This window comes from Cibotium barometz, chromosome 15 (assembly GCF_041138505.1).
Source record: "Cibotium barometz isolate CiBa-2024 chromosome 15, ASM4113850v1, whole genome shotgun sequence".
In the NCBI taxonomy this organism is placed as follows: domain Eukaryota; kingdom Viridiplantae; phylum Streptophyta; class Polypodiopsida; order Cyatheales; family Cibotiaceae; genus Cibotium; species Cibotium barometz.
Window position 1 is genome coordinate 43361099 of NC_141060.1, and position 12797 is coordinate 43373895.

Sequence of the window (12797 nt, forward strand, 5' to 3'; positions counted from 1 at the left end):
AGCTAACCCTGAAGGGAAAATCAGTCAGCTATGCTGAAGATGGAACCTCTCAAAGCTTCACATATTCCAACACTTTTCTCTCTGTTGAAGAGATCAAAGAGGCAAACCATTTAGACCATGGTAGTAAGCAAGAACCATTGTGGATTGATAGTGGGGCAAGCTTCCACACACGACTTCTCATGCTCAATAATTTTCTAAATTGGATTCTACTCATGGTTTGATTTACATTACAGACATCACTCTGTTAATTCTATCACAGGTAAAGGAGAAGTTTTCCTTAAGCTGAACACAGGGAAAAGGAATCATCTTGGATATGTCCTCCTCTTGGTATCCTCACTTGCCAAGAACTTACTCTCAAGTGTAGCCATGGTAGATCAAGACGTCAAAGTGGAGTTTGAAGGTCAACAATGCCTGATCAGAGATCCTCAACAAAGCTAGAAGGTTTTCGAAAGAGGTTAGAAGTATGAAAAACTCTTCAAGTTGAGTGGATCAGTAGAAAAACTATCAGCAATGCAAGCTAATAGGTCAACCTCCTTACCTCCATCAAGATTATGGCATAAAAGGTATTGTCACTTGAATTTCAATAGCAGGTATCTGAAATCAAAAGGCATGGTTTTGGGCATACTATCTCTACCAAAAGTTGATAAAGTTTGTGAAGCCTGTTACATTGGCAAGGAATCTAGAGCACCCTTTTCTAGAAGCACAATTAGAGCAAGAGGAGTCCTTGACCTCATTCACATAGATGTATGTGAGTTAGCCCACACTCCTTCACTTGGTGGTAATACATACTATGTTTCCTTTATAGATGATTAATTTAGATATACTTGGGTTTTCTTCATCATGAAATCCAAAGCTGAAGTATTTGGCATTTTCAAAGAATTTCATGTTATGGTTCAGAACACGATAGGTAGAAGAATCAAGGTCCCTCAGGTTAGACAATGGAGGAGAATACCTCTCAAAAGACTTTAGCAAATACCTTCTTATGAGAAGGCAATTGACCTGCAACTATACACCTCAACAAAATGGAGTTGCTGAGAGGAGGAAAAACAGAGTCATGTTTGAGTCAGCTAGGGGTATGTTAAAGGAGAAGAACCTCTCGAACACCTACTGGGCTAAAGCTATTAGCACAACATGCTACCTAACAAATCCCCAACCGAATCACCCCAAGGCATCACCCCATATGAAAATTTTCATGGAATCAAGCCTCGAGTACATCATCTTAGAATATTTGCTTGTTTAGCTTTTTCTCATATTCTAGATGCAAAAATAGGAAGAAGCTTGATGAGACAAGTCAAGAAAGTGTGTGTTTGTTGGATATAGTAGTGAGCATAAGGCTTACAAACTCTATGATCCAATAAAAAAGGAAACATTTGTGTCAAGGGATATGATCTTTGATGAGACTACCAACTGGCCCTCAACTCATCCCATCAGATGTAGACACCCCTTCTTCATTAACTACTCTTAAAGGAGAGATAGCACCTTTGGAAGACTCTTAAAAGGAAACATTTGTGTCAAGGGATATGATCTTTGATGAGACTACCAACTGGCCCTCAACTCATCCCATCAGATGCAGACACCCCTTCTTCATTAACTACTCTTAAAGGAGAGATAGCACCTTTGGAAGACTCCATTGAAGAACTAGAGGAAGAATATGATGCCCACCAAGAAGCCCTCAAAATGCTTACAAGAGACAAAAGGCAATCCCAAAGGTTAACATATTACAGAGGTAAAAATTCAAACTTTGAACAAACAAATTATGCTCTCTTAACATCACTGATGCCATCATGATGAACCCCTCTTCTATGAGGATGCTTGTGATAAGAAAGAATGGACAGATGCAATGGACAAAGAGATAACTTCATTACACAAGAATCACACTTGGGATCTGTATGAGCTACCAACCAAAAGAAAGCAATAGGCTACAAATGGATGTACAAGCTGAAGTACAACAAGGAAGGGAAAATAGACAGGTACAAAGCAAGACTTGTGGCTAAAGGATTTGCTCAAAAATAGGTGGTTGGTAATGAAGAGACCTTTGCACCAGTATCCAAGATGAATTCTATTAGGTTAGTCCTTTCTCTAGCCTCTCTTCATAAGTGGAAATTGTGGCAAATGGATATCAACAATGCCTTCCTCAATGCAAGCTTGAGGAAGAAGGCTACATGCTGCAGGTTATGTCAAAGCAAGATTAGAGCATCTTGTTTACAAGTTGTAGAAGAGCTTGTATGGTGTGAAACAAGCTCCAAGAGCTTGGTATGGTAGAATCGATGAGCATATCAAAGCTCAAGGGTTCCATAACAGTAATGCATATTATACTCTCTACTACATGGTGAAAGGGAAGGACATTGTTCTTGTTCTTCAATACGTTGATGATATGATTTTAACAGGAAGCAATGAAGCCATGGTTGCAACTATCAAATCCAACCTCTGAGCTGAGTTTGATATGAAAGGCCATGGATACCTGCACTATATCCTTAGGATTGAAGTAGCCAAGACCATGGATACCTGCACTATATCCTTAGGATTGAAGTAGCCAGGACCACAGTAGGTGGTATCTTTATCTCTTAACGAAATTACCTGCAAACTATTCTCAAGAAGTTTGGTATGGAGACTAGTGAGCCAGTGTCTACACCAATGGAATTGAATCTAAAGTTGACAAAGGATGAATCAAGTCATCCTTTTGATACTACTTTATACAGGCAACTCATTGGTTATCTCATTTACTTGACTATAACTAGACCTGATTATCTCATTGGACTACAACAACCAAAAGAGTGCTCAAGAAGTTTGGTATGGAGACTAGCAAGCCAGTGTCTACACCAATGGAATCCAATCTGAAGTTGACAAAGGATGAATCAGGTCATCCTTTGATACTACTTTGTACAGGAAACGCATTGGTTATCTCATTTACTTGACTATCACTAGGCTTGAGCTCTGTTTTGTAGTAAATAGTCTTGCTAAGTTTATATAAAGCCCCAAATTATCTCATTGGACTACAACCAAAAAGATTTCTTAGATATTTGAAAGGCACTCAACATTGGGGTATCTTATATGCATGTGACACACTAAGTCTGCATGGATGTAATGATTTCGACTATGCAGTCTATCTGATGGAAAGAAGAAGTATTAGTGGCATGCATTCTTTCTTGGTGTAGGAGCCATTTCATGGTGTTCTAAGGAGTAGAATATAGTCAGTCAGCCATCCATAGAGGCTGAATACAAAGCCTTAACCACCTCAGCTTGTGAAGCTATATGGCTGAAAAGATGTTTGTAGTAGGAACTAGGTCTTTATGGAGTTGATGGTCCTAATCCTATTCTTTGTAATAAATATCAGCTAAAGCCTTAGCCAAGAATCCAATCATGCATTAAGGACCAAGCATATTGAAGTCAGAGAACATTTCATTAGGGAGAAGATACACTCTAGTGACGTAGTATTGCAATATTGCAATACCAAAGAAAATGTTACAAACATCTTCACTAAATCCCTAGACAAAGACCTTTTTTTCAAGCATAGGCAGTCTTTTGGCATGATGGAGCTTGCCTTAAGGGAAGGTGTTTCAAGATTAATGGAAGGCTCCACAGTTGCTCCATGCTTGGAGCAAGGGAAGGCTCAATAGTCTTCCACAAAATAAACATGTTTTAGATTTTTTAATTTTTCATTTTGCAGGTATGAGTCAACTATCTACATCAGCTGGCTGAATTAGCTATCAAAGTCAGGTAAGCTGAATCATCTGGCTAAAGCAATTGGAGTCAGCTTTTAAATTGCAGAGTTTTTCAATGTCAGCTTTCTAAATCAACTGACTGAATCAGTTGACTGAATCAACTAACTGAACCAGTTTACCGAATCAATCTACCAGTGTCAGTTTCCAACCTACAGAGTCAGCTGTCTAAACAAAGGTTTAAAGATGTTGCTAATCTTGAGAGAAGGTGTTAAAAGATGCAAGATTCACATCATCTAAGGTTTGCAAAGCCTTGGATAAATGTGTTAGTATACACTCAATGCCCGCCTCTTAGCATGTATCTCACTTTGATGTATAATGCACATTTGTTAGGCCCCCATTATGAGGAGTATCCATGGTGCATATGTCTTTAGTGGGAACCCCGACTTAGACGTCGATGGGGTCATTATTGTGACCATTGATGATGGTTAGGAGATGGTCAGGGGGTACGAGCGTTAGCTGGGGTGGTCCAAGGATATTCCCTCGGATACTAGGTCCATCATTAGTGGGCAGTGGTGGTCGGTGGGCCGCGTTCTTGATACGCGTGGGTGGTGACCGTGTCTATGTAGTGTAGCCACCCTCATTGTATATGCGTCTACCACACCAGCTACAGTACTATATATGGACATGGTTGCCCCATGAGCTAAGGTATCCAATGCTTGTGAGTATCCACCCCCTTCTACACCTCGTACATACTCCATTCAGAGTCTCTCTAGATTGCCATCTAAGCTCTACTTGAGAGTGCACGGGTGGACAACACCATCACTTGTACCTCTTTGTTGGTATAATCAGAATTTTAAATTCTCTCCACTGTGTATCTATTGCATTGTCTATTGTGCTTTATCTTGCTATCTCTTTCCACTGTGCCATATTCTTATATGGTATCAGAGCTTAGGTGCTCTTAGCAGGAATAGTGCATAAAGTTTAGTCTTTCTTTGCATAGAATCCTAGGAGTGATGGCTTCTATCTCTGCCTGTTGGCTGCACCAATCTTGCGCATTTGTCCACCTACCTTCACGGAAGGCAAGCTTGATGGAACGAACTATACTCTTTGAAAATTCAAAATTAATGCCATTCTAGACTCTTATGAGCTCCTAAAAACTGTTCTGGGAATGAATGCAGAACCCGTGGTGGGAAGTCTCGACCCCAATAACCCTACAAACATGCTTCCGCCATATGCTACACTTCTTCGGGCATGGGGAAGGTGTAATGTTGACGCACTTTGTGCCATTGTCACCAGCGTAAGTGATTCTGTTCTCACTCTGATTCAACATACTACCAAGGCTACAAAGGCTTGGATCATACTGAGAAATCAGTATGAGACTCGCAATCAGACTAGGATTTTGAACTTGGAGAATCAGCTTACTGCTGAAAAGTTTGCTAAAGGAGAAGCTGCTGAAGCATTTATCTTGCGGATCAAAAATTTGCAAGATCAAATGGCTGCTGTAGGGATTACACACACTAGTGAGGAGTTGGCCCGGAGGTGCATACAAATTCTTCCACAGAAGTATGACAACTTGGCTACATCACTAAACACTTAGATTAGAGTACCATATTTATCATTTGAAGAATTTAGTGCTATGCTACTTGAGGAGGAGATACGGCTGAAGACCCACGATGGTAGTGATGCTGCATTTTCGGCCAATGCTAAAGGTAAAGGCACGACATCTTCTGATGAGAAGAGGAAGAAGTTTCAAGGGAGCTGTTATTACTGTGACAAGAAGGGTCACGTTGTCAAAAGACCATAGAAAGAAGCAGGCTGATGAGAAGAACGGCACCTTGAAGTCTTCATGGAAGGGAAAGGAGTCAGTCAACAATGTCAAGAGCTTGAACTTTGGGTTGCCATTGAAGAGGTATGTTCATCTACTTAGGATCCAGGTGATGATTCATGGATTTTGGATATTAGAGCGTCCCGACACATGACTAGTAAGAAGGGCTGGTATAGTTCCTGGAAGCCTCTATAGGAACCCATCAGTGTTGTTGTTGTTGGGAATAATGCTAAATGTCTAGCCGAAGGGTCTGGAACCATATCTTTTGTGGCAGCTAGGTGAAGAGAAGAAGCTGTCAAATGTGCTCTATGTACCTCAGATATAAAGAGAAATCTACTATCAATTGTTGTGATGATGGATCGTGGGCTTGAAGTACGCTTCAAGAAAACTGAAGTAGAAATTCTAGATGTTGTTGGCAAGGCAGTCAGCAAAGGAGTAAGGTGCAACAATCTTCTCTTTAAACAACAAATCCAAAACTCACAAGCTCATATGATGCAACCTAGATATTAGAGAAATCTCACTGACTTTGGTGGGATCAATCATCGTACAGAGCACTCTAACATGCTTTGATCTTGTATTTGAATATCTCTCCTTGATTGCTATTGTCCATGCTATAGTTCTGTGATTCCCCTCCCACACATACAGCATATGATTTGACATAGCATGCAGCTCTGGCTACACACTAATCTCCTCTTCAAACTCTCTACATATAAATATAACCAATGTGCATCCCACTCCCTCGTGATAGTGTCGTCAACCAATGTGATTATACGACCTGCAGTCCATAGAGAAACAATAAACACCCCCTTCCTTGCCATGTATCCTTCATTGCCAAAGGCCACCTGCAATGCGAAAACATCATCCTGTAAGCCTCTAACCTATGCACAAGGAATCAAGCGACACAAGGGTATGGGAGGACATTGAAAACAGCTAGAATCATCCTCGTCTTGCTGAAAATATCCTTTCCCTTTTGCCATAGAGATGCTTCCCTCATCAACGATAACCTCCTACTACTGCAAAGCCTTAAAGGGCATCACGTATTGCACAATTTGCAAATTTGCCATAGAGATGCTACCCTCATCAACGATAAACCGTATACAAACATACACAACACATTTACAAATACCTTCATGCATAAACCGTATACAAACATACACAACACATTTACAAATACCTTCATGCATAAACCATATACAAACATACACACACACACACACACACACACACACACACACCCCTTCATGTATAAACCAAATTAAAATACCAAAATGTAGAGCAACCTGCGTTGACGCGGGTTGCTTTGTAATTTTTTTAAAATTTTAAAAACACGTACAAGTGACACATACATACACACACACATACACACATACATACACAAACAGGCATACAAACATACAAACATACAAACACACCCACACACACAAACACATCCACACATACAAACACATAAAAAATACACACATAATCACAAATACAAACACATGCAAACACATATAATAATCACACATTCACACACACCTTCATGTATAAACCATATTCAAACACACACACACACACACACACACACACACACACCTTCATGCATAAACCATATTCAAACACACACACACACACACACACACACACACACACACACACACACACACACACACACACACCTTCATGCATAAACCAAATAAAAAGGGAAAAATGTAGAGTAGCTCGCATCGACGTTGCTCTGCATATTTTTTTAAAATTTTAAAAATACACACACATACCCACAAACATACAAACACACCAACACACATAAACATACAAACACACCAACACACATAAACATAAAAACACACCCACAGATACAGGCACATACAAACACACCCACACATATACAAACACACACACACACATACAAACACACCCACATATACAAACACACACACACATAATCAAACACACATAATCACACACACACACACACACACACACATTCATGCATAAACCAAATAAAAAGAAAACAAAATATTTAGAGTAGCTCACGTCAATGCGGGCTATTCTGCTTTTCTATGTGTTCTTTCATATTACCTACAAGTGGATAACCTAAGTATGGCCTTTTTTCAATCATTTTAGCTGTGGGAGTTTGTACTCCAAGAGAGGCATCATAAGGAAAAGTAGGGTCAAATGTGGTTACATGCATTAATGCTTGAAATAATAATTGAGGTTGTAACCATGGATTCCCTTCTTTGATCACTTCTAAGTAGTCCTTATCTGGCAACAACTCAAAGACATCCTCTCCTGTAAATATCTGCTCAATACTGTCAGTTGCCATGGGAATTTTCTTAAACACTCTATACCTGCATTGTTCAACTGGCACCTCTACAGAAGTGTTGGGATCATCTATTTGTTCCTCTTCCATAAATGCTTCTTCCTCCCACCATCGCTTAGTTTCTGTTGGAAAGTTCTAATCCCGATGCTGCTCTCCTCTTAGCTCATAAGAAGGCACAATTTCTAAGCCACTTGTACACTGGGAAAGACCTAGGGCTTCTAAGTGATTTGAATCTATAAGGCAAGGATAGGTTAATTTTTTTAAACCTTTGTTCATTTTCTTGTAGGCTGCTTGCAAGATCCCAGAGGTCATGATATTTATTTTGCAACTTGTGGATTTCTTGTGTGTCAACCTGTAGATAATTGACCAAATTAACATAGACTCCTGCATCCAAAAGCATATTCTTTAAATAGTTGTGTATGTTGTACTCTTGCTTTAGCTTCAAAAGTGCATCCAAACTAAAACTCTCCTTTGAAGGCCCTTGCTGGGCTCCAAGTGAATGACCTCCCAAAACCTAAAAATAAAATTATTTAAAGTTCACACTTTACTTATCTAGATTTTAATAACTCTTTTACAGAAACATAATTTCCCAACCAAATTAGCCTACCAGTTGTCTTTCTCCAGTGGTCCCACCTCCTCTGCAATGGTGATGAACTCTTGTTCTCCAATGAAATGTAAGGAACCACCTTCTTGCACTAGCACTGCCATTACGATTTCTTTGGCCACACACATTTGCATTAAAAAAGGTTTAAAAAAATTGTTTGTTGTAAAAGTAGACTGCACCTCTCCCACTGTTATAAATATAGAGGTAAGTAAGCTCCAAAGCACTTTGTTAATCACCATTGCAACCAAACCTTGTTAGTAGAGTACACCAGTCTAAACCCTCCTTTGTTTTGTTTGTGATGGCCTCATCAAATATTAGCATTGAAGTTGTTGATGTGCATATCCAAAGGGAGGCCACCAATGTGGAGTCAAGCAGAAGACCATAGATGGTGCACAAGCATGGAAAGGTCTCACATCCTTTCCTCTTCCTGGTAATGATGATGCTATTTCTCAAGTGGAGGCCAAAGTGGTGGGCTTAATTGTAATATGGTGAGCCCATGGTTTTATTGATGAATCATCTGAGCATGTCTTGCGAGAGAGGAAGTGCGGAAGGGTACGAACACCGTTCGCGTACTTTGCACCTACACCCGAGAGGGCAAGCGATGCCCATAGTAGTAAAGATGATGGTTTTCACATTTTTGTATTTGAAATTTGTACGTGAATAAACTTGGTTTTATTTTCAGTTTGAAGCAATAACCTCGATGTAGAGGATGTGAGGTTGTCATGTTTTTCTATTTTCACTCCCTCTGGCTCTCTATCACCCTCTCCATCTCAAATAATTATGTCATGAAACTCTGTCGAACTGTCTTTGCCCCTATCTCTTCATGGAGGGAGGGAGGATATCTTTTCGGAATTCGCTCGCCCGATTCCTAAAAAGGGCTCGCTAGAAAATGCTTGCCAAAAAAATGCCCCACATCACATGACCCTTCTTTATTGACTTCCAAGAAGGGATATTGTGGTTCGCTACTGCTACTTGCCATGTGACCCATGATGTTGATTTGAGACCAAATGGATTAAATCCATCCATACCCAATCCAAGTCATAAGTGATGTGACTGGTCCTTAAATTCCAACCATTTCTCTTCTATGTGTTGCGGGTTCGATGAAGAAGAGGATAAGGAGCACAAATGAAGATGTAAACTAGACTCTAACAAACACTTCCTATTCTCTTTTTCTTTTTTACTCTGTAAATCCTTAAGCCAAGTAAAGGACTTATCGCCATTAAGAACTATGTACATATTGGTTTTTAGAGCCACCACTAATGAAAATTCTCACCATTTTGATTTCGAATTTGCGACATATTGTTTTATTTGACTTTTTCATATATTATTCTACTATGTTTAATCGATCTCACAATAAGTCAATTGGGTAGACTTGGCCAATTGCAACTTATCCCAAAATTCACATCACTATAAGCCTAGCAATAAGTGTCACAAATATTCGTTAATTGTGAGGTTCATTGGGATACTTTTAAAGGAATAAAAGCTAATCTAAAATTAATAGTCTTGTGTAAACTAGGAAAAAAAAAAAGACAAACAATGGGCTTGCTATAGAGGACCAAAATATAGCATAGCAAGACCAAAAATGCCAAGTTATTAAAAGACCATCTCTTCACAAGTAGAGGCAAAACACAAACTCTTTTAAAAAAAACTCAAACAAGCTTTATATATTAGAGCAAGCAAGAGTGAGTTGTATACACAAGCCTGAGTGTAAATAAATATCCAAATATCCATTTCATGTAAGTTTCAAACCTTCTTCCAAAAAGGTAAAAAGAGAGAGTTAAGCATAGTTTCCAACCTTAAAACCTTAACGCTCTTCGGAAAGATGGTTGCTTACAAAGGTGCTAAGTTTTGTCCTAGACCTCTGCATTATTCGATTAGATTACTTATTCACCATGAGCACGTGAGCCACTCAGTTGCAAGAAGCCGACAATCTGAATGCAGCACTAAGTGATCCTCAGCAAGAAGATGCTGAGCTCTGGGCCTCCATTGCCATCGGGATTCATCATGTAGAATGCTTCAGAATCCTTGGACCCAACGACCCTCTCGAATCTGGCCCTCATGTAGAGGATCTCTTGTTCGCAGCTACACAGCTTGTCCTCCTCCTGCTGTTGCTGCTGTGGTTGGACGGGCAGGATGCCGGCCCCCATGGACACAACCTGCACGAGCGACAGGATGTGCATGTCTGCAGCGGAGCAATCCCTCCGGTAGGCGAACCCGGTTTCCCTTCCGTTGCAGTACATGGTCCACGAGGATTCCTGGTACAGGTGATGCTGCTGCTGATGGATATTGTTGGCGACGTTACTGCGATTTTTGATGGAGGAGACGACGTGATCGGCTTTGGCTACATACGTAGAACTGCACTCTAGCGCAATCTTCACCAGGCCCGTGGCCATCTGCTTTACTAGTGTGTTGGTCGGCATGGCCAGCTCCAGCAACAGCAGTGGTGCAGCCTTTGGCTCCTCTTGAACTGCAAAGAGTACGCTGCCATTCCTTTGGCCATAGAGAGTGCCTGTGACGACATGGGTTTTGGCCACTCCCGAGGTAGCTGGGGCGGAGAAGGAGTTGCTGGAAGAGTTGTGGCTGCAGTCGTCGTCAAGAGGAGGGGCGCCAGTAGCGCAGGGGAAGCGCCGCCAGTGCTTTTGGCCCGGGCGGAGAATTAGGTGGAGGAGGGAACGGAAGGCTCGAAGGAGCTTAGAGTGGCTAGAAAGAATGTGGTTGGGGTGTCTCGTGTGGTGGAAAAGGCCTCCTTTTCTTGACTGTAGACGGGAGAAGGCACTGTCTGAGCTCCTTGCAGAATTCTCCATTATAATATCCACAACACGGCCACCACACACACACACACACACACACACACACACACACACAGAGCGCGCAAATATAGAGTATGGCTTAATATAGGAGTCTGAGTTCTCTTTGCTCTGGCTTTCGTTGGATGCGGAGTTATAGAGCGAGTATTCCAATCTCACCTGCGAGATTATCATGGAAACGTGCGAGCATTAACTTATCAACAGCAACTAGGGTATGTTGATGGTACTCACTGCTCAGGCTACAGGGACCCAAGAAAGAAAAGAGAAAGAGAGAGAGAGACCCACGAGAGAGAGAGAGAGAGAGAGAAAGAGAGGTCAGAGCTCACTGCTAACTTGCTAAGTGTTCAAAGTGGTTACATACAGAGAGCGACTACAGTTACAGCCTGCAGGGCGCCTTCAAGGGCTGAGCTCATAGGAATCAAAAGCACTGTTATAACAGTTCCAGCAGCATCGGGATTCGGCAGCCAAAAAAGAAAAAAACTTCAAAGATAAAAGATAATGTCACGACGGCCGAGTCTAGACCTTGATGATTGCCCGAACGGCCTACACAGGCTACTTACTGTCTACATGATACATCATATAAGTAGTAACTCGTACATTCGCCTGCAACGTATCGGATCCTGCAGGGAAGCAAATCTCCTGTCCTTCACAGAACAGTACATAAGCCTTTGAAAGCCCCTCCCAAGTCCCCATAACAGGAGGATCTATCCTATACAGTCATATAGTCATATGGCCATGGAGTAGGGACGCCTAAGTCTGTCCCAGGATGCGGGAAAAGACGGGTTTGCTTTATCTTGGAGCTTTCAAAACTACTAAAAATCACTCTCATCTTGAGAGGAGAAGGAAAAATATCTTTCCATTTTTTTTTAATCTTTGAAAACTACTAAAAATCAGCCTCATTTTGAGAGGAGAAGGAAAAATATCCTTCCTTTTTTTTTTTTGGATCTTTGTACTCGTGTGCTTGTGTGCTTTTTCATGGCGCCGTGTCCTTCCAACAGTTATAATTAGATGAAAGTATGAAGAAAATGCTTGTTTTCCTCTTCACCCCAGAGTGAGAAGGATTCATGTCACGTTTACTCAATTTTCTTTCCCAAACACTGGTGTGCCCTTTGGCTCTTCGCCCACTAACACTATGGAGTTTCGGATGCCCCACGGTACTCGACATCCTAGTCTTCATGCTAAACATCCTACATGGCATTTGTAAGATCCACATAGTTGTCAGTTATTTGCTGTCCACACTGCCATGCAATAGAGATTCCACTACACTAGCATTCCATGCAATTAAACACATGGCAAGCCACTTCCATGCAGCATATGGCTGTCAAAAAATAAAGTAAATTATGAAAAAAACATGCATTATCTCTACTAAACCTGCCATTTTAAAGGGTGATCAGCCTGTTAAAAAACCGTAGTTGACTGGTGGAGTAGTGCCTAGGCTCGAATGGAACAATGAACTCTTGAAAGATGTCGCCCACAACTTACAAGGTGAAGTAGAGGCAGGCTTCATTTTTTACGGGAACCCTTGCCCTTCAAAACTGATAGGTTTGGTGAAATATTAAAGTTTTTTATATTTGTGTAATTTTTTATGGTCATTTAA

At 40.9% G+C, this 12797-nt stretch overlaps 1 protein-coding gene across 1 annotated transcript; it reads right to left on the bottom strand.

Annotated features, from left to right (window-relative positions):
* Positions 1-10100: 10100 nt before the first annotated feature.
* Positions 10101-11197, bottom strand: LOC147631337 (protein MIZU-KUSSEI 1-like). Its single transcript, XM_086809174.1, has one exon. The coding sequence runs from the start codon at positions 11195-11197 to the stop codon at positions 10337-10339; it is 861 nt and encodes a 286-aa protein (XP_086665300.1). The 3' UTR covers positions 10101-10336.
* Between the last annotated feature and the right edge of the window lie 1600 nt (positions 11198-12797).